The 22,747-nt window shown below is 41.0% G+C and overlaps 1 protein-coding gene across 3 annotated transcripts in view; it reads right to left on the bottom strand.

Annotated features, from left to right (window-relative positions):
- Positions 1-13,829: 13,829 nt before the first annotated feature.
- Positions 13,830-22,747, bottom strand: part of SLAIN2 (SLAIN family member 2) — a 34,565-nt gene continuing 25,647 nt past the window's right edge. For 2 of the 3 annotated variants that reach the window (XM_086889519.1, XM_086889518.1), the window contains 2 exons: positions 18,189-18,498; positions 13,830-16,478 (listed from right to left, as the gene is read on the bottom strand). In XM_086889519.1, coding sequence (XP_086745645.1) covers positions 16,412-16,478; positions 18,189-18,498 — 377 coding nt within the window. In that variant the 3' untranslated portion in view covers positions 13,830-16,411. Of the gene's footprint in view, positions 16,479-18,188; positions 18,499-20,981; positions 21,104-22,747 lie in introns of all 3 variants that reach the window. The other variant, XR_015286918.1, reaches the window with a different exon arrangement.

Below are 22,747 nucleotides of genomic sequence, written 5' to 3'. Positions count from 1 at the left end.
TGAGAAGTGCCCGGGTGGTTCCCTGTGGTGGGGCTGACCAGGGATCACTGTGGGCAGGCCCAGGATGGATCCACTGTGCGAGCACAGGGCAGCTGCTTATTGAGCAGGTGGGGAGGGTGCAGCCAAGCCTCCTGCTTTATCTCTGACTGTCACTCCCCAAACTCCCCACTGCAGCAGGGCTGGTCACAGGAAGATATTTTTATATCATAATGTGTGTGGCACCAGTGGTGCAGGCAGTTACACGAGGAGCCCAGGAAGCAGGTGCAGGCTCTTTCAGAGACCACCCAGTCAGCATAAACTTCAGTTTCAAGGGACACTGAACTATAGTGGGAAAATGTCATGAATGCATCACAAGAAATCAAGACCTCTTGAGGTTTTTGTTATAATTTATCAGCTAAAATTAAACTCTTGGTTTAAACATGAACAGTGAAGCTGCCTTGAGGTAAAGCCAAGTCTGAACCCAGTCAATGTGTTTTTATGTGTGCTAATTGTCCATTCACAAAGTACCTCCACACCAGGTAGGCATCCAGCATATTTTCACATGCAGCATTTAGAATGAAAAAACGTTGTACCTGCTGCTGAGCATGGTTCTTGTCTCTAATTTGCTGTCCTGATATGTCATCATGAAAGCACAAGCTCGAGTCTGGAGTGATGCTGAGTAGTTTTGCAGCATCTGGCTGTGAGGCAACCAGCTCACACATAGTGAACACCTCAGCGTATCTAAATCCATGGATAATTCCTTTCTGCTTTCTTTTATGGAGGGCAGGAGAAAGGATACTGCCTACCCTGCTATTACTGGAAGCCACAAATTGAATATTTGAGTATAAAAAGACTTGGCAAGTAAACCTGATCATACATCATTCTCAATTATTCCTTGTTAGTCCTTCTGTTGAAAAATGGGTGAAAAGGATAAAAGTTAGCAAGAACAAAGAAGAGGTAGGGAAAGGACTGCTGAAATATGAATTTGTTGTAGTTTGTAACTTTTATTCAAAATATTGCCTTACAATAATCTTAGAAGAGGGTTGACTTCCACAGAAGAGCACTTGTGCTATAAGCCAGTCTGGAGAGGCAGAAGTATCTCAAAACTAAGAAATTTTGTTTACTCCTTTATAACAGGATTTTTGTGCCTTCCCTTTATTCAACTAGAATCAAAGGTAAAAAATAGAGGATAAAGTTTTAAGTTTTAGATTTTTAAGGAATTTTGATTGTACTGTAAGGAATGAGAAAAGCAACCTTGCTCTTTACTCAGTTAGTGACTGCTTCAGCACACTGTGTGATGTTTCAACCACTTGCTTCTCTTGACAGAGATTAAAAGCATCTGGCATAGCCCAGGACTACTGCAAAGTTGCAGTTGTGTCTATGCTTCCTCTGTGCTTCCCCCAAGGGAAGCTGCTGTGGTTGTTGTTCACTGAGCTGAATTTGGGGCAGCCAAGAAGAGGTTTGGTGTGTGCCTGTTGCTCTGCAGGCTCTGGAGCCTCAAGCAAGAAGTGTTGGTTTGCAAATCCCTAGCGAGTTAAGGATAAGCCAGAGTCATGAACATGGAAGCCTGAATCCCAAAGATGTTGCACTTCAGGTGTGTGCATGTTGTAGTTACAAGCACTCCATAAAAGCAGCCAATGGGGCTGGGTAAGAAAGCAAATGGTGGGCACCCCCTCTTTTCCCTCTGTTCCCATTTCAGCCCAGTATCCTTTTCAGCCCAGTATCCATTTCAGCCCAGTATCCATTTCAGCTCCCCGCTCCTCCCGCCTTGGCTCTTGCATGCTGCGCCTGGGTCTGCGGGAAGTGGCGTCACCCTCCCCCAAGTGATGCTCTGCCTCTCTGCACGTCCGTGCCGGCTGGTGTGTGGAGCTGTGCCGGGTGCTTGCAGAGGAAGAGAGGCTTCTGAAGGATAGTCCTGGAGAGTGGAAACCTTTCAGTCAGCACCTTAAGGCTGTGGTGCTACTAAAGACGCTGGGACAAAATACTGCTGTGAAAATGATGTTCAGGTGAGATCTAGCAGGAGTAGTTTCTGATTTCCAGGGGATGTACAGTCCCTTCATTTCTACCTTATTTGATATGCACCTAGGCTATGGATTGAAATACAATTAAATTAAAGATTTAATAGGGAAATAATCATTTACCATGGGAAAAAAGAAAAGTCTTTGCTGTTGTTTGCTGCCTTGAATTAAAATATTCATTTCTCGTGTATTGTGTGATCCCATACACGCAGTTTAGGGTAATTTTGTGGTAAACTCCATGGAATGAATAAGCTTGATCTTATTTATAACATAGATCCAGAGCACTTATTTTTGTGGTGTAGGAGAGAATTTAGGAATTGGAGCCTAATTGTGCAGAGATATTGGTGCTTTTGCTTGTTTGTTCTTCCATGGCTATCTTTGTGCAAGGAAGGATGTGTCTCCTGGTCCTTTGCTGAACTAGGATCTGTCTCCCACTCTGTCTCTCAAGAGCAGCAGCACACAGAGGACTTTGCACCTTTTGTCATTCCCACCCATAGAAAAATCCACCCTCACAGAGCCAGCAACTGTAAGATCTTAGCAGACAAGTGACCTTTAACTTTTTAAAAAATTTATGTTGTTTGGGAGCTTGGTCACTAACCAGGTGAGAAAATACATTTCGGAAATAAGAAGAAGCATTGGATCTGTGCAATTAAGTTTTTCCTAAGAAACCTCCCCAGCCAGACACAGGCAGAAACTGCTTTGGTGAGGATGTGCCGATTGTTCGATGTTGCTTGCTCCTGCCCAAAGCTGCCTGTGCTTCACAGAAAGGCAGAGTGCAGTTGTACCATGTAGGTGGAGAAAACACAAGAGTGGGTTTCCTGCTAGTTCATTGCTCCTGCAGCTGTCTGCAGCACAGAAGCACTAGGACAGACCTGCCTTTCCTATCTCCCAGGCTTCTCTGCTACTGTTCAACATGGCACCTGGCCCCATTGCAGCACTGTTACATCTTACCCAGAGCTTGTTTATCTTAAACTCTTCTCTGTCCTGTCCTTAGCAAGGTGCTGCTGCTGCTCAATCCTGCTTGTCAAATCTCCACAATAATCAGCATCTTTTATTCCATGGCCAGCATCCTCAACCAGTCCCAAGGTCTGAATTTCAGGGTGCAGAAAATTGGATAAATGTTCCTTCCTCTCCTCTTCAGCAGCAGTCACTGCTGCATGACTGTTGTCTCATCTTACAGGTGAGATCCCATCAAATCATCCTTGCCTTCTCCTGGCTGAGGTGGCAAAGGCATCCAGGCACCCTCCTCTGCTGCACTGCATCCGTCTCTCCTCTTCCCAGCCGTCTTTGCGATTTCTCTGTTCATGGTGTCCCCCTTTGTTCATGGGTTCCTCTTCCTAATGATGCCTGTTTCAGTCCAGTCTTGCTCTGTATTTATGCCTGCCTTGGAAGCAGTGCTCTCTCCCAAGCAACTTAGAGCCTCTGAGATTTTACTAAATTGAAGTGGTGTGGAAGGGAAACAAGCATAAGCCTCGTTACCCGTCCGGGCAGTCTCCCCCTGTGTGTTCAGTCTCTGAGCAAATGGGAACAGATCCTTTCACTGAAGCTCTGGGTTAGCAGTCAAGGGCAGAAATTATTAAGATAAAATCCTCCTGTTGCACTTGGTATTCCCCCATGTTTATTTTTAAGATGTCTGAAGACCATTAATCAACAAGTAAGTGCATGATGCCTCAGGTCACAATGTTCCAATAATTCATAATTAGAACTAAGTGTATAAGGCTGCGTGATCTGCCTTCTAAATGAAGAGGCCTTTTGCCAACCATCCCATTAGAAAAGGTCTTCTGGTCCATGAAAGGAGGTGAAATCAGGGAATCACTGAAGAATAATTTTGTAAATTGACTGCTGACAGTGAGTTATTGAGGCAGTTCTATCCCTACAACTGTAAAACAATTAACTAGCAGCAAGTTTTTCTTCAGGCAAATAAATGCCTTTGTGTGAGGTACCTTTACCCAGATTCAAATAAGAATGGGTTCTGCCTCATTCACTGCTCCCTTTTGTTGTCATTTGATCTTTTTCTGGAGCTGGGAGTATTATCAGGATAATATTCGTAATAAATGACCTGATGACTAATGCATGCGTTGGTCCAGAAGAGCCAAAATTAACATCCTGCCTCATCAGACAGGGACAAGGAGGTGAGATGAGGATGACTCTGAAAGCAGTGTATTCAGAGTTGAAAGTCAGTGGTATTTTGCACTGCAGGCACAGGTGTTGCTTTGCACAGGTTCTCACAGGCAGGTGGTCGTAGGGCTTTAGAAGCAACATGTCTGGGATGTCACAGCTCTGACTGACCTCCCTGAGAGTGTCACAAACAAACTGCTCAGCATCTTCACTGGTGGTGTGGGGACCACACTGTGGTGTGGGGGACCCTGATGGCTGTGAAGGGACACCAAGGCTGGAGGGCACAGTGACGCTGGGGTGTGCACAACCTGGTAAATGGTGGGGCTTCAGGATGGATGCGCAGTTGCAGGTCCAGGTCCAGCTGGGTTTACTTGACATCCATCACCCACTGAGGGTCCCAGCCCCCTTTTAATTTGCTGTGAAGGAACCTGGGGTGAGGGGCATAAATCAAGAGAGGCTATGAGGAGGTAGATCACACAAATGTGGTTTTGTGCCTATACAATTTATAATTTGGGTTTTGCAAGACAAAACAAAACTGGCCAGAGTAAATGACACCAAAATATTGTTTCACAGATTTAGTTGTCAAAAAATGCATAAATAAATAAATAAATAATTTTAACTCCATCTACTGCAGCAATTGCTTCATAGAGTATTAGTTTAATTGAAGAAAGACACCCAAAAGAAAAATTACATTGCTCATTTGCCAAAGCTTTCTCCATATTAAAAGGAATGTTAATGGTGAGCCCCATGGGAGAGACAAGAGGTAAAAGCATCAATATTCTGTATCTGAGGTTACACACAAAAAATATCTTTGCACTCAGTTGCCAGCCATTTTTATTGTAGCATTGAAGGTGCCTGGATGTGGACTAAAGCTGTTTCATGTTAGAAACTGCATAACCATAGAATAAAAATGCTTCTTGTCCTGCTGCCAAATTTTTAATAAATATTAAAAGTGAGTATCAGTAATGCTGATCAGCAAATAAGCAAGCTCTTCAAAATAGGTGCACCATTACCTAAATTAATTCTTGAGCTGTCTAGAAAGAAATCTCAGGGAAATGGTGAGAAATAAAATATAATAGGTATCTCTTAATACTTGCCTTAGCTAATGTTGTATATTAATCCTATGAAAATAGCCTTGACTCACTGTTACGTGCACTTTTAAAACCGTGATGAAACAGAACATTTTTGAGTAAACCACGGTATCAGTAGAGCCTGTATGCCACTGTAGCTGGGGCAGATGTACTCTGGGCTTTGTATATTTTTTGCTTTTCCAGGGAGATGAAAGCATGAATGTCTTCATCAACAAGATCTTTTATTTCCTTTCTGTGGTGCCTAAGCAGAAATGCTGTGTATGAAGCCGGGGGAATATGTTTTATGTTCCTGCCTGGGGTGTCCATTCTATCACTAGCTGAGACTAATTTATTATAAACTCACAACTCCCCAGAAACACAGTGGGCTTAAGCTGCTGTAAGAGAGATTTGAATGAAATACTGATGTGGCAAATCAAAGCAGTGGTGCTGAAGGCTGGATAGTCTGGGCAGGCAGCAGCGATCTCCCGGGAAAGGTCAGGCAAACATCTCTGCGGCAGCGTGAGCTGCAGCTGCTGGCTTCACTTTGGGGTGGCACAGCGAGACCAGGAGACCCCTCAAAGCTCCTCCTGGCCCCTGCTTACCTGGTTCTGTGGTACCTTGTGCAAATGCCCTTTATCCTCTGCTGTGACACCCCTCGGTACCAATAAAACCTCACGTCTCTGTGGGGCGAAACCGTGCTTGTGGCTGGAGCTGCTGGCAGCACCTTCGGGATCACAGGCATCTGCCCAAGCTGGAGGTGTGGTTCACAGCCCAGAAATGAAGTCTGTGTCCTGAACTGCTTGCAGATTTTATTAAGATGGCAGCATCTTGCATCCTGCCTGCCAGGGAATGAGCCCTGGACAGAGCCTCTTTGGACTGGATAGTCAGAGGAAGGAATAAAAAGCAGTCAGCCCCTTGTTTCAGGGTGAAAGAATTAAAGAAAAAAAGATTGGAATAAACATACATTAAAGGGCCCCCGTAAGAGCTCCTTTCCTCTGCTCAGTCCACTGTAAGGAAGCAAAAGATTAGAGATATTAATAAATTAATTTTAAGGTATTAAAATATATAAAATTATTAAAATATTATAAATAAATATTTACATCTTTCTATTTTATATAAAATAAATAAACATATAAAATTTATTTAATACACACAGCTTAAATATAATATCTAAATAAAATACTTCAACATATGTTTTACCCCTATATACATGGGTAGTCTAAATGCTGAGGAAGTTTCAGCACGAGATTCTTGTTGCTGAAATCAAAGCTGACTGTGACCAAAGGAGTAGCTGCCCACAGACATCTGTAAGGTATCAGTGCTCAGTGTTTGCAGCCAGCTGTGAGCCAGGCCCACGAGGCAAAGTCCACCCAAAAAAACCTTGCCCAAACCCCTCCAGGTGAGGGATCCTGTGCAGGATAGGAGCTGGGGATGGACAGGAGATAACAGTCCCCACTTCATTCTTGCAAAACAAGTAGCTTCAAGCTAACACCTAGAAGTCTAAACAAATCCAGGTCCCAAAATGCAAGGTGCTAGTGCAAAACCAGTTAGGGAAGGGACCTTCCCTGTCCCATCCCTAAACTAGAGCTGAGTATCAAATGCAAAGATGCAGGGTCATATCATGCTCATGTACAGATGGAGAAGTTGTACATGGGAGTGATTAATTTGCTGAAGATCATGCTGGAAATAGTGGCAAAGCTGCACACTGGCGACAAGTGTGCTGAGCACCAACTGGTGCTGTACTCCTTGAGGAGGCAATGTGTACAATGTGGTCCCTCATGACAAAAATATTTTCTGTTTCTCTACCACTGCCAAGCATCCACAGGATCAATTTTCACTTGTAGCTTCTTGAAGTGTTTGAGTGGTATTACTGAGACCCTGCTTAGGACCTGCCATAAACAGCAAGCAATCACCTCCAGTCTTTACAGACACATGAATTCTGCTCCCAGAGAGACTCAGCTGGGTTCCTCCAGCAAGCAGTGAGTCATTGTAAGGGCTTCTTTAAACCCTTTGATTCAGTAGCAGAGGAAAGGTGTCCAAGCACATTTTCCCTTTGAGTGGAGAGGCTGTCATAGCTCATGGCTGCTCCCTGTCCCCTGCAGCATGCTGGCACCCACCATCAGCACCCCAGGCCTTTTGACAGTCAAGGTATTTCTGGCAGTGATCATAGCCTTTATTAGATAATTAGATAATTAAAGATACTATCTGAGAACTCAGAAGGAGATTTTAGCAAGACCTTAAGTAACCAAAAATTTAATTTTGAGGACATAACAAACAGTAAGAGCCATTGGCCAAAAAGAGTAGGAAGCACTAATATACCAGTGCAAATTTCACTGTTGCTTGTGCAAAAATGCGTGTCACAGCTGAGCTCTTCCCAGGAGATTTCATAGATCAGATGCCCAAATCTGGAAGCCCTGAGATGCCAGGTTCTGCAGAAAAGAAGACTGACCCATGCTCCCTGTTGCAGAGTAGTAACAGCATCAGTTTGCAGCCACTGCTGCTGCCCAAAAGCAGGAGCTGTCCTGGTGCAACACAGACTCCCAACCCCTCCAGTAATTTCACAGCCTTGTCAATGGGAATTGGTGGCTCATCACTGTGTTTGGGTTGCTCAGAGGAGCTGCTCTGGGGGTTGTCTCTACTAGAGCGCTGTGCTAACTGCCAGGGCAAGAAAAGGAGGGGAGTATGTCTTGTGTAGTCCACACCATCTCTGAGTAGCTCAGTACAAGCCTTTTCACATCCCAGTCTTGAGATGTTGCTGTGGTACCACAAATTTAGCTGTAAAAACCCAGACCAGTAGGAAAATATTTCTGAAATCCTAAAGGAGGTTTAAATCTACATGACACTGAGTAAAAAGTCTAAGGGAGTTTCAGACTCCTCAAAAGGTGGTTTTTATGGCCTGCTGGGTGTGGCTTCATCTTCCCTCACACTAGGGCTTTCCTGGCATAAATGCAGCTGTTAATTACATTCAGGGGATGAAAAAGCACAGTGAAAGCAAGATCACCCTCTAGTGTCTGAAGAGTCCTGGGTTGGAAGCAAAGAGCAAAAAGAAAACCCTGTAGTATTTAATAGAGAAATAAAAGGCAAAAAAAGACAGGAAAATAGAAGGACTAAAAAGAGTGCATAGATGGGTTATAAATGTAATCTACTGGTTGTTTTGAATTTTGAAAGAAGGTTTCTGGTAGGCAGATTTCAGTGACTTGTTTTCGTAATTAATGTTATTTAATTATCTTCATAATATGAAGGATGCAGAAAGTGGGAGCACAAAGAATCTGCTGATGAAAACAATTGTGAGACTTCAGGGTGGATGGCAGCACAGAGAAATGGCCTGGGCAAGGAGTGGGGGAGATGGGCTGATTTCAGACTTGTACATGGTTGGAGCTCCTTAACAAGAAACACCCATTTTTCATCCTTCAGTTCTGCCATTGAGCCACTTGGGTCAGGGAAAGGAGTCTTAAACTGATTTCGTACCTTTGTGAAGCTGGGGAAATCAGTAGAAACAAAATCACTAGAGCCTACTACACAGTAGTAAGTATTGAGCAGTAAGTTGTGAGGTGGCTTTGTAAATGGAATTTTCCATTTCTTCCACTGACACTGGACCACTGGACAGGAGAGCTGGCACTGGTGGCTGGGTGCAGGGACCTGCAGAGAATTGTATCGCACTCCTTGGGCAAATTTTCATATGGGGATAAATTGTAAAGGTGAGATGTCCACCACATATCAATTAAATCCCTGTGTTCTGCTCTGGTAAAGGTAGCCTGAATTTGCCAGACTTTATCAACGCCTTGTGTTGCCAAAAGCAGCTTTATTGCTGAGGAAGGCTGAGCTGGGCTTTGCTGCTTTACCAGATCCATGATTTTAAGCAAGTCCCTTTAATATTTCTCCGGTATGTTTGTGTATGTGGACAGCACCATTCATGCTGAGCCCGTGTGAATGGCAGCATCAAGAGTCACTAAATCTTTGTTGATGTTCTTTTAAAGGGAAAATAAAAATCACTTGACTCTGACATTTACAATAGGTATTATCCGCTCTCTGACATTTGGGCTCATAAACCAAGGTCAGCCCAATTTCTGTTCTTAACTTACCCTGCTGTATCAGACCAGATATGAACTGACTGGCCACCCCTTTCTCTAAATAGCAGCCACCTGCCCCTCGCTCCCAGCACGTGAGTCAGGAAACCTGAGGGTCATTTCAGTGATCATGAACTGAGCCTCAAGAAATTAACCGAGCGTCCTTGGGAGTGTATGGCAGAGCAGGGAACCAGCTGAGGTTCTTCTATAGCCCACTCTTGCGCCATAATGAATTATTTCCTAGTGCCCACAGGCCCTCAGGAGGTGTGTGTGCCCTGAATCAGGAGTGCTGGCCTGGCAGCAGCCGTGCCTGGCGCTATCCGTGGCTGCTGTGGCAGTGCAGCTGCACCCTCAGCCAGCAGTTTTGGTGTGGCTGTGAGCCTGCTGCTGGTGCTGCGTGTGCAGCAGGGGCTGCACAGCTGTGCACAGCTCAGGAGCTGCCGGTCCTGATGGTGGTGGTATGACACTGCTGTCTCTGGCATGTAGGCATGGTTTTAAAGGGGTGAGAATCAGGACAAGGTTCTCATGACTCCTTTGAAGACGGGTCACTTGAAGCGGCATTAACAGCGGTTTTCTGTGCCTGCATTAGCCTGGTGGGGAACAGATGAACAGAAACAATATAACCCTGCCCTGGGCTCAGTGGCTGGGTGAGTAAATGCAGGGGTAAATGGATCACTATGGAGCTGAGAAATATGAGGCTAAGACAGGAGCTGAGGCTGAGCATGAAAAGCAGAAGGTTTGCCTGATCTCCTTCTCTTTCCTTTTCCTTTGAGAGGAGACTCAAAATGGTAGCAAGTGCTTCAGCAACGTTTTTATTTTTAAAGGAGGAGAGTGACAAAGATATACTTATGGTGGCACAAGATACTCTGTCCTGCTGCTCATCATTAAGACAAACAGCTTTGAACAAGAGCACTTAGGCTGTCTTTAATTTGGCATGTATCAGGTTCAGTCAGCCAGCAGCACATCTTGCCTTACACTCTGCCCTGAACAGGAACCAAACTCACTGTAACTCAGAGCTGGGCCCACCATGACCTTCTGGCGGTATTTTGGCCCTCATACGCAGCAGAGACCAGCAGTAGCTGTAAAATTCACACAGCAGTGTTAACCCTGCTGAGTGAAAGGTAGGTAAGGATCAGTCGGGTAACAGCTTTTGTAATGGGTTGTGCAGTTTTGTTTGCTGATAATGTCTAAAGGGAAACAGCTTAGGAAGAGCACTCTAAGACAAATGGAGGAGACTGCTGGGAGTGACAGTGCAGTGATGCCGGGGTTAGAGCAGCCCCCCCACCCTGTCCAACCCAGCAGCTGATCTGTCAGTGCCCATGGGGGGTGCCTGGGAAGAGCAGGAGACTGGGGAAAGCCCAGCATGCCAGCCCCCTACCCTGACCACTCTTCCACCACCAACGCATCACACTCCAGCTATTTCCTGATCCCATTTGTGGCTTTAAGCAGCCAAGGCCACAGCAAGTCACAAGTGAAGTCACTGATGACCTACTCCCACATTTAATAAACACCTTTTTCTCTTGGGCACGGAAGAAGCAGGGAACAGAAGTGGTTTTATTTACCTTCCTTTTCTATGTAGAGAGTTTCCATGAAAAAAACCCTAGTCTTGCTACTGGAGGGGAGGGTGGAGGTACCTGGTATCAGGCTTCTGGAGATCATGTGCTGGGTGTGGAGGGACGCAGTAGTTAGTCTGACATTAGTTCAAGCTGTTTGCACTAGTGAGGTTTTTAATCAGCCTGTCATAGCAGGGCTGTGAAAGGTTGCAATTTTCCAAGTGCCAAGAAAATCATGGCAAAGAGAATGGAAAATAACAGAATAGAAAAGAATATATACTCTGTATTCTGTGCATTGTGCATGATAACCAGTAGCCAAGTGGCAGTGGGGATGAACCACAAAGTGAACTTCCCAGTAAGGCATATCCCACTCACCCCAACAGGTGTATTGTCTTGAATCTCCCATACTGTAGTGCCAATGGAAGCAAGCTTTCAGGGATAATTTAAAAACAGCAGGAAGGGGGACAAAATGCTGGGGGAGAAGGCATCACATATCACCGTCTTTTAAGCTTTATTGTTGTTATTAAAACTATTATTTACTGTGTAAGTTATTAAAACTATTTTTAAAAGAAAATGGATTTACATTATTTTTTGTTGCTTTCAGGGCAATGAAGCTGGGGTCTGGAGCACAAGTTCTAGTTCTTGTGTTCTAGTTTTAGCACAAGGAGCAGCTGAGGGAGCTGGGGGTTTTTAGCCTGGAGAAAAGGAGGCTGAGGGGTGACCTTATCCCTGTCTACAACTGCATGAACGGATGGTGTAGTCAGGCGAGGATGGCTCTCTTCTTTCAGTCAGCTAGTCAAGCTGTGCCAGGGGAGGTTTCCATTGGAGATAGACTTTTCTTCACAGAAAGAGTGATTAGACACTGGAATGGACTGCCCAGGGAGGTGGTGGAATCATAATTCCTGAATGTGTTAAAGGAAAGACTGGACATGGCACTTGGTTGGTTGGATTTGATGATTTCAGAGGTATTTTCCAACCATGTGATTCCATCTGCTTATGCTGTTGCTGACAGAAGCTCAGATTACAATATCAGTATCTTCCTTTGTTTAGTCTGGTGAAAGGTGAAGTCCACTTTTGTCCCCTGAGAGTGCCACACTGCGTAGAGATTGCAGGCATTCCAGTTTTCAAATATTTTTTTTTTATTTTTAATTCATTCTGTAACAGGTGGATGATACACCAGAATCACTTAAATCACTTATCTGGTAAGAAGTAATTTTTGCTACCTATTCCTTTGAATCTTTTAAATAAATGCTGAAGATCTACAAACCAGCTTAATCATCAGAGTTACAGTTTATGCCCTTCTAAGTGCTTAATGTGGTCCCAGCAGAATTTATCATTTAGTGCAAAGAGGACAACGACACACAGCACAACTCTATGCGGTATTACAGCTGAAAACAGTTGTAAAATCTTGTGGAGAGTGAGTCTGGTGAAATTTTCCCTTTTCAGTTAACTCTTAGAGCCAAAAGCATCTTCCTCACTGGGCAGTTGTGTGTAAAACACAGATGTTCCAGAGCGCAGCTGAATCCCAGCATCAAATTCCTGAAGCTGGACAAGTACAGACAGGCTGCCTGTAGGTGTCAGACTCGGACTGCACTGTGGCATAAATGCAAGTATGGAGCAGGTGGGGCTTCTGGTTTGTTTCTTAAATCAAAGCAACCTCACATGTTGCCTGTTTTACTTAAAAAGTAGACATTAAATCTAAAGTTTGTTCTGTTCCGATCAAAAGAGGGAGAACTGCAGACAATTTGCTGACGTGGTCATTTCCCATACCTGTTTTAATGTAAATACTTTGAGAAAGAAAAAGGTTAACTTCTAAATGATTAGATTGTGCACTGTGCAGCCATCTCAAGACCAGCAGCGTAAGCATTTTCAGCCTTCTGCATCCTTACATGTTTGTCACTTTTTTTTTCTTCACCACTGTGGTCAGGCTTCTAGAGGGGAATGAATACACATGAAATGTAAGAGGACCCAAAGGAGCTGTCACACCTTCCCTCAGAATGAGAACTGAGAAAAATACTATTTCTAATCTTCAGTCTTGCAATATGGTGATGATACTAATTATAAACAGGAGTTTAATATAGAAGAGTTTGTTACAGAAACCTACTAAAAGAGAAGGGCAAAAGACTATTAATTACCAGATTTTGACGCTGCTCTACTTTCCTGAAGAGTGGGTACTCGACTGCATGACATAGAAGTGGCAATATCTTTTAAAAGCAGCAGGTCTGAAGCCAGTTCTACATAAATACATCAGCTAAACAAGGGAATAACATTTTAACCTACTGGCTTAATTACAAAATAGAGGACTATGCTGGGATAAACAATTAATTAAAAGTTTTACAGCTTAAATTTTGTTAAATTGAATATTAAGTGGTTGCCAAATAGAATTAAACCTACCCTTATTAATACCAAATAAGACAAAGATGGCATTCACATTACTATTGCACCCACTGCTTTGTAGCAAAATGCAGATTACAGAAAGATACCAAATTCAAAACTAGCTTCTTCCCTGTATGTGAGCCAAAGATGGAGGCATTCATGTAGAAGGTAGATAAAATGTGTACTTATCAGTTCCAAGAGAGCTTAGTAGGTACTGTAATTTCCTGCACAAATGACAGAATTTTCAAAATTAAAATTTTGTTTCATGTGGTGGAGCACAAATCCTAAAAAAATGGAAAGGCCTGTTTGTATACTTCAAACTACTCATACAAATCACTCTGGATGAAAATTTAGAATACAGTTTTTCACGTAAGTCTGAACTATGCGGGGTCCTTCCGGAGCAGAGGCACAAGTCCACCTCTGTCTCTCAACAAAATCATAGATTTCACCCAAATAGGAGTGCTGTATTCAGTTCATGACTTCCAGTGGGCAGAAACCAATACTGGTGACATCTAGAAAAGTGAATACAGTTCCAGAAAAACAACCCAACCTACTAGACAAAAAAATAAATATAAATAAAATAATATGCTCTAAATTTCTAAGAGCTTTTCAAAACACTTTGTTGTAAAAATAATGACCCAGGAAGTATTTTGTGGTAAGAATATTTTATATATTTTTTTACACTTTTAACACTTACAAAAACATTCAAACACAAAAAAAAATTAAATAACTTTGGGAGCAGAATAAATCCTTCTGCCTACACACATACATCAATTCCAAGCTGTTGGCACAAAAAGTAATCCACATTCATAAAACCCTTACTACTATATCAAACATAAGTTAAGTAAATCATAGGCACTATTTTATCAAATCCATATTTCCACAATTCTGCAGTAAATCTCTAAACACAGAGCCCCATGATTTCCTGATACCAATGAACTGGTAATGCACAAAGGCTTTCTAGCAAACAGACAGTGTCTTCTCAGGAAGTCATTTGCTGTATTTTGGGGGGAATAGCAGAGAAAAAAAATCCCTATAAAACTCAAGCTGAATTTACCCAAGCGGTGAATTACTTAACTTAAGGAAACGTACACAAGTTTGATGCAGCCATGGTAAAACCCCCAATATCATCATCTAAACTGACTTTCAAAATTTTATAAGTCAAGTGAAGTTTGATAAAATCCATCAATTTAAATTCCCCTTTCTTCAGTGAAGACTGCAGCACTGATTGTAAAATGCTGAAATGTTAAAATTCAGGCTTTACTGAGAATATGCACATTTGATCTAGTCCTGTCTTCTGCTGAACAGTGACATGAGATACTGACATCCATTCCCTGTACCTGCAGGTGACTCAAGGCTAGATTAGTGGTATGTACTGCTCTGTACTGGTGAAAGGTGGTTTCTGCTGAAATCTGGCAATTACAGTATATCTGACACCCTGACTTTGAAGTCTTAGCACAGATCCTGTTCTGGGGTGTGAAGTCACCCATCACCCAGAGCTTGCTTGAGTAGTTTAAGTTGCAAGTTAGTCTCCACTCCTTCCTATTTGGTTTCTTCCAAGTCAAGTAGTATTGCATGGCTTTTCATCCAGGAATATGTTAATGTTGGCCTAAAATTCAAGTGCTAGAATTTCAGGATTAGTTATCCTCTTAGTGGTGGGAGGCAAAATACACCAGCAGTCCTAAACTCAGATACTAATGGAGTTGAAGGCTACCTACCATCCAATCCGACGTGTAGTGTTTGTCATTCATTGCACAAAGGATATACCATTCACATCCTCTTACTTCATCAACTGTACATCCAAAATACTGAAAAACCTTCAAACAAAATCCCTCCACTTAACTAGTCCCACCCAATACAATTTTAGCTATAGACTTTTGCATGATGTCTTCCAAAACAGAAAACAATAGTTCAACGCTAAATATATCAGTTGTTCTGAGCAAAATGTGTTAGAGTAAGTCAGAGCCACCAGAGGATTTTAATAGCTTGTAAACAGACATAGCAGGTTTCATACTCTGTTACCAGTAATGTAAGATACACATATGTAAGGCAAAATACATATTTAAACACACTTACATGAGCAATATCTTCTGTAAAAATATTTACAATTTAAAATAAACCAATTTAAGAAATGGATGAAAGTAAAAAAATAGGATACAGAAAACTCCCTCATACCATGGAACATCACCTAAATGAATATCATTTGGCATCAAGAGTCAACTCATTTCCTTAAAATTTGTATGTTACAAGTGCATAGTTGTGTTTTCTTCTCCTTAACTATCAGCATTTACAGTTGCTGCAGGCTGCAAGTATAGTGGTATGCTATTACAACAAATCAAAATTATCACTTGCTCTTTGTTTTGCAAGGAAACCTACTATTAAAAAAGTTTTCCCCAAATAGCAAGCCATGTGTTAAAAATGTGGCTACAATAGTGAAGGCCATCTTTCCTGAGCCAGGAATTTAAGGTTAGAAAGATTGTACAACTGATACTAAGCCCTTTTGGCAATCAAACATAAGAGCCAGTAATGCCAATAAATCAACATAGGAAAGATGCAATCTATACTATTGCATTATGTGTGTTTGCTACATTCAAACCTTTTAATGCAATAAAAGTCATGGCTATGACCCCCTGCTCTGCCCAATCCTCCAGAGTAACTACTGATTGTTCCTGCAGTACTGAAGGATGGATTCAGTCCCAGCTGGATCTCAAACAATTGGTAAAAGCAACATTTCCCTAGCACTGTAGCAGTCTGCAATCAGAACATTAGCTCTGATTCATGTAGCCTTGTTTCAATAGTACATATTCACCAATCTTTCTGCTGAGTTAAAATAGGCTGAAAATGAAGTTTTGGATAATGTTTGTTGATAGTTATCCTTGCTGTTTTTCAAGATGGGCATTTCTTTGGCATTCATTCATTTTTGCCCCAGTATTGGCCACTCTCATAAATGCTCATATTGATAACATTTTTAGCAAGCAATAAAAAGCCCCCAGAACTGATAGCAGTTTAATGTAGAAGTGATTGTATGACCACCAAACATCTGATGTTAGATGTCATTAAAGTGCTGCTTTATAATAATCTCTGCCAGTTTGTGCTAATTAGAGACAGAGAGGTTTGGAATTTTTACAAATTCCAAGAGTCACATCTGAACAGTTTGTTTAATCAAGCTGTCTTTTAGCCTGGTGAGGAAGTATCCATGAGCACTGAAACTCTGCATGAAGCTGTGCAGATCAGTAGCAGCCATCTTTCCAACTCTCATCTTTCACGATGCCATATGTCTTGGGAGTGGGTAATGATCTAAAATGAAATGAGATGTTTTTCAGTTTCATATATAACTGTTGAAGTCTCTATCTACAATACATAAGAATTAAAACATTTTATAAATAACTGAAATATACACTTAATTCATTTACTTCTCTGCAATACAGTTTACTTAAGATAAACCCTAGAGTATTTTCAGTTTCAGGTTGCATGTGTTGTATCTTGGCAACTACCACATCAGGAAAAAAGGCTAAATAAATAAATAGACAGAAAAGTTATTGCTATTATACTCTGTGAAAAGACAAACTTAATCTGCTTCCACCTAAAATAGGCCATTTTTTTCAGTGATGGACATGAACAGGCAAATCCTTGTTTAGAATATTGTATTTTGTTTACATCAAAATCTGACATTCATAGAAATTTGATTATTGCACTGTGTACAGTCTGCATTATAGAATCATGGAATTGTTTAGGCTGGAGAAGACCTGTAAGAACATCAAGTCCATCCATTAACTTAGCACTGCCAAGTCCACCACTAGACCACATCTCAAACTGCCACATCTACACATCTCTTAGATATCTCCAGGGATGATGACCCCACCACTTCCCTGGCCAGCCTGTTCCAATGTTTGACAACCCTTTTGGTGAAGAGATTTCCCCTAATACCCAATCTAAACCTCCTCTGGTGCAAGCTTGGGCCGTTTCTGTCTGCCCTATACATGCAAACTTTAAAAAAGAAAATTAAAAAAAAGTTGATTTTAAGAAAGTTTAGTAAGTGAAACACTTTTCTATAAGACAAGTGATTTGGACAACGACACTTCACTACTATTAACAAATTTCTGGCAAAACAATTGCTTTTTATTACACAGAGTTCCATACTGCTGACCAGTGTAGGCTCTACCCACGAAAGTCAGTGCTGTGACAGTCGCTTGTCATTCCAGCACTCACTGCAGAAGTTTTCCACTGTGCTATTTACCACCATTTATTTTATCTTTTTTACAGTACTAGAGACTGTTTTTTCCTTCCATTTAAGGGAATTAGTATTTCTCATGGATGACTGCTTCCTTATGTCGGCTTCTACGTGACACCTTCAGTGAAAACTGAAGTTCACAGTTAATACTCAGTCTCTCTTGCAGTAGTTTTCAAAAATACACTGACATCAAGCAACTTCTATAGCTGGGTGCGAGCACAATTATGTTTAAGCTAAAAATTCTGTTTCATCTTGTGGGTTAACTGCAGTGATTTTTAAGTTAAGTTTAGCAAATGCTGTGGATGTCTCCTCTGTCTTGGTGCATCTTCCTTCTGGAAGTTTCCAGCTGCCCAAGGAGAGAAACTACTCTCACCATAGATAGTACTGTTGCTTGAGTTACAGAGGCAAGTAGTTCTGACTTCAGAATATGTCACTCACACAAGTGAATTTTCTCTTGCTAGCTGTATTTTGGTAACTTTTTACCACATACAGACAAAATCTTGCTGCCTTCTCAGCCCAGATGAAGACTTTATTTATTTAGTTCACTATCTTTCCTTACTGATTTCACTTTCACTCATTCACCTTCACTCTCTCAAGAGCCTTTATCTCTCAGTTTGGATTCAAAACTATTTTAGAAGCACTTCACGTGGAGATCTCCATTTCTGTTCTGAAGATCTTGAGATCAAAGTAAAATTGGAAGAAGAAGCAGTACAAACACACAGTGTACGAAATTAATTTTGAAAACTTCAACCTAAGACTACCTGTCAGAGACTCACCTGCGAACAGGCTGTGCAAGTTTGCTGCGAGGCACTGGGATGCCCCCTGTGGAAGGGGCACTGGGTCTGGGCAAACCACTCCTCATCCCTGCTGGTCTGGTAAGAGTAGTACTATTAATACTGCTGGCAGGGCTCGGCAAGCCTGAGCTCTGGGCTGCAAGAGGCCCTGGGGATGAACTACTGTGCGTCAGCTGTGCGGCTTCTGGAGAGGCAACCGAGCTGGGTCCGTGGTTACTGAACGCTTTCACTGGTTGTCGGAGAGCTAGGGGAGACGGTGCCGCAGGCGAGCGGAATTTACTCGAAGAAGGTACTGGAAAATACAGAAATTACTTTCAGCTGATGTTACAATATTACTGAAATTAAAAACTGGAAATTACTTTATGTGATTATACAAACAATATGGAATGTATAATGGAATACAGCCAATCAAGCAGCAATGAGAAACAGGAATTCAGATGTCATCTTTGTCATGTGTTTTTGATATCATAACTCTAATGCCCTCTTTGTTTACTACAAATATTTATTTGGATTTGTAAGTAATCCTAATCAGGCTGTAACTGTTGTATCAGTGAAGTAAAAAAACAAACAGAGAAGAAGGTATTTCTTAAGAAGAAATTTAACTGCTTCAGAAACAAGTGAACTTAATTCCCATCTGTGAAAGAACGTGTTGGAGAATACAGTATTCGTGTGACACAGGCTTTAAATAGATTAAAAGTGTTTATTAGCCTTCAGTGATGAAATTTTGAGCATAGAGCATCCTGGTATTTATTTTATGCTGTTCTTTTTAACCACTGAATTACAATTCATCTAAAGATACGGTTACATACCACTTTTTCTGGCAGATGGAAAAAAAAAAAAAGATGGGGTCAGCTGTCCTGGTTTCAGCTGGGAAAGAGTTAATTTTCTTCCTAGCAACTGGTATAATGCTGTAGTTAGGATTAAGGATGACATCAGCCAACCCCCAACACCAAAGATGTTAAGGTGCTGCTATGAAACTTACACCAGACAACTCATAACAATTTATAGCCTTCCTCTTCCTACAAACATTACATAAATTATCCGTATAACTAAATATCTGTTTATAACTAATACCTGTTTTCTAGTACTTTGTACCTGAGTTAGTAGGCTAGGTTTTGTTTTCAAGTCCTTTCTGGGATAGGTTAGTAAGGCAAAATATTCAACAGTCCTTTAATAATGCCAAACCTTACGCATAATTCTTCACAAGTATGAGGAATGTTTACAAATTATGCATAATTTATCACTGAACAGAATACTTAAATTAACCCATAATCTTAGTAATGGAATGAAATTTCACCAGCTTTTGAAACTGATTAGGGTGGGTCAGTAAGAGTCAACACAGGGTGTTCCAATCAATCACGTAATGAAAATGTGTTTACATTTAGTAAATTTGCATAAACTATTCTTTCCTCTACTAAATAAATGTTTTATACCGAGACCAAAGTTGTATCATTTTTGACAGATGTTGTACATAAAGAAGCTGGTCCTTAACACAGCTTTTATTATAATTTTCAAGGTAGATCAAGTAAGAACATAAGGACTGAGAATGGAGACAAGTAATGCAGGAATGTAGCATCCTAAATGGGGTACAGAGAAACTGGTAATTTTGAGATTGCATTTTGAAGCTGTTTCTTACAGGGGATGTCTAGGAAGATTAATATGTACCTCATTAAGATGTGAACTGGATTTGATTCCTTTCTGGATTACCCAAGGGGGCCTTTCCCCTGATAGCAATATCAAACACAGCATGAAGCTGCTCATGGGAAAAGCTGACAAGAAAAGGTGACAGAGAGGTCAAAAACACATGACAGTTGCTAAGCGGCAGGGAGATTAAGTAAAAAACCTTAAAATAAAAGCTGGCATCAAGCCAGAGTATGGATTAAGGAAAGCATTAGCAACAGAATGACTGGACAAGAAGAGCATCCAAGTGCTCCTAGGACTAAGATAGATTATACTAAGTTTTTTAAACATAACCTCGCCTGTTAATATCGATGCAATCAAATCTGCAGAATTTCCAAGTGACTCTACAGTGTAAATATTGGGAGCTTTTATCACTGAACTCCTCATTACAATGCCTGGAACACAACACAGGACCATGCTAGCAGCTACCAACAGAGAAATGCCAGTGTATAAAAACTGAATACAGCTTTGGGCCTCTTACAGGCACAACAGGGAAAAGGTTTTTAGGTACAGAATATAAGCAACAAAAAGTTGCAACGGAAGAAAGCTTGTCACATTCCCAGCAGAAGTAAGGATGCAGTAAATAAGTCTTCTTCATTCTCTTTAACCTTCTGCTGACCATATTTTACCATGCTGCAAACTTGAGCTGTCAATTCATAAAACATTTCCTGTCAGCACAGCATTGCAGACATTGCTGAGAGCTGTATTCATTCTTGTACATAAAGGAATGCATTGTCTTCCAGAGCAGTCAGCATGATGCAGTCTAGCAAACTGTCTAATAATTCTGTTCTACAGATAAAGAATTAGGACTCAGAACAGTTTTGGATATTCATTATAGTCAGGTGGCTTATCTGTAAGACAGGATCACAAAGAGTGAGGTACTGCCCCACAGACTATTTGATAACTGCATACCCACATATAGTATTTAGATGATATTTAACAAAAGCATGTAAATGTGTAAGGGTAGTGCTTAATAACTTTACACAACTCAATCTCCTTATAAAGTAAACTAGAAACAACTACAACTAAAACATCTGGGAAAAAAAAAAGAAAAAAAAAAAGGCATGGTGCAGTCATGACATTTAGATGTCCTACCCTCTCTGGATTCTGTCCTGGATTGTGGGCAGGGAGCACGAGATCTCCATGTGGCAAAGTAGGATGCTGTGAAGCTGCAAACTTATTTGGCTTGCAATCCAAGGCCAGCTGCTGCACACCAACTTGAAAACAGATTAAATTCTAATGCAGTTGTTAAATCACAACCATCATGATGAGATGAATCAGCCCAACATGAAAGAACATATGAGGTCTAACTATAGGAATCAATAAACTGATCTGTCATCTCAGTACAGGAAAGATGTGGACGTGTTGGAGCAGGTACAGAACATGGATGACCAACTCTCCTATAAAGAAAGGTTGAGAGATGTGGAGGTCTTCAGCTTGGAGAAGAGAAGGCACTGGGGAGATATTACCACAAAGTGGTAAAAAAAAAGTCAATGTGTGTGTGGAAGGTGTCAAGCTATGTAATGAACAGTATTTTAAAAAGGTAAAATCAACTGATGCTCAGCTTTTCATTTCTCTGAAAAGTCTTGCTTCGTTACTGCTAAATACTTCTATATTCATGAGGAACTCAGATCAGAAGAAAGAAAACCAACACATTAAGGGCTATAAATAGCAAATAACTGAAAAAGACAAAGCAAGTAACTGAAAGGGTCCTCATTTGCAGTAAGGAATGACAACAGCCATAAACTGGAACATGTAACTGGCAGCACAATGTGCTCTGTTCCTCATTCTCTAAGGTTTAATAAATTTTTTACAAATAATATAAACTCAAAGAAAAACTGATTTTTTGTACATTCCTACAGTTCAGACTAGGCCATTGACCTAAGTCAAAATAAGTGCTCCAGATCTAGAGAAGGCATGACCAACTGGAAAGAAAGCAAAGAAAGCTCTGCAGAGGAATAGCAATGGTGGTCTTATGCAAAGCATAACATTATGAGAATTTTATCTTGTATGAAGTATGAAAACTGTTAAGAGACTTCCTCTTAAGACATGTGAATCTGTTTCACAGTCATCATACTTCACTAAAATTTTCTGCATGGCATGAAGATGACTCTAAGGGGTTGACATTGTTAAACCCCCAAGAGAAACACGGACATTCTGTCAGCCCCTCATGTCTGCACCAAAGACTCTCACAACGCTTAAAGGATTCTAGCATCTACAAGCTTATGAATTAGTCTCAAGTGTAATATGATTTTAAAATGAGATCTTCTTGATTGTAATAGACAACAGACCAACAATGCTTAAAACCAGAATCATTGTTTACCTTAACTGTGAAACTGAGGCAGTGTCACATATAAGGCTGCCAGAACTGATTAAAAATCAGATTAAACTGTTTAATTGGATTAGAGACTCAATATTTAATTTTACTTAAAAAAACCCAAAAAAGCTCAGCAAATTCAGCCATTAGGAAACTGGAATATTATACACAAGAGTCTCTAATTCCTTGAGTCAAAAAACCTTAATTCATCTATGTTAGGATTAACCTTCTGGTTTTGTGAGGAAAAGGGAAAGCACAAGTACATGCAAAATAAATTGATAGTCTACACTCATCTTTTCAAGGATATATTTGTTAGCTTTTGTTCCCAGCACAAAGGATTGTATCACTATCTTTACAACTTTTTGTTTTCAAAATTGTAATTTGCAATTAAAGAAATTCCTATACAAACATAGCCTTAGTGAATATGCATTTAGGAGTCTACTTTTCTAATCCATATTTCCTGATTAATGTTAGAAAGTCACTGTTCCTTGGACTTTTATCTCAAAACTCAAACCCCTATATAACACAGTTTATTTTTAATATT

The sequence above is a fragment of the Cyanistes caeruleus genome, chromosome 5 (assembly GCF_971803275.1).
Source record: "Cyanistes caeruleus chromosome 5, bCyaCae1.hap1.1, whole genome shotgun sequence".
Taxonomy (NCBI): Eukaryota; Metazoa; Chordata; class Aves; order Passeriformes; family Paridae; genus Cyanistes; species Cyanistes caeruleus.
This window is presented reverse-complemented; position numbering and strand designations above follow the sequence as displayed.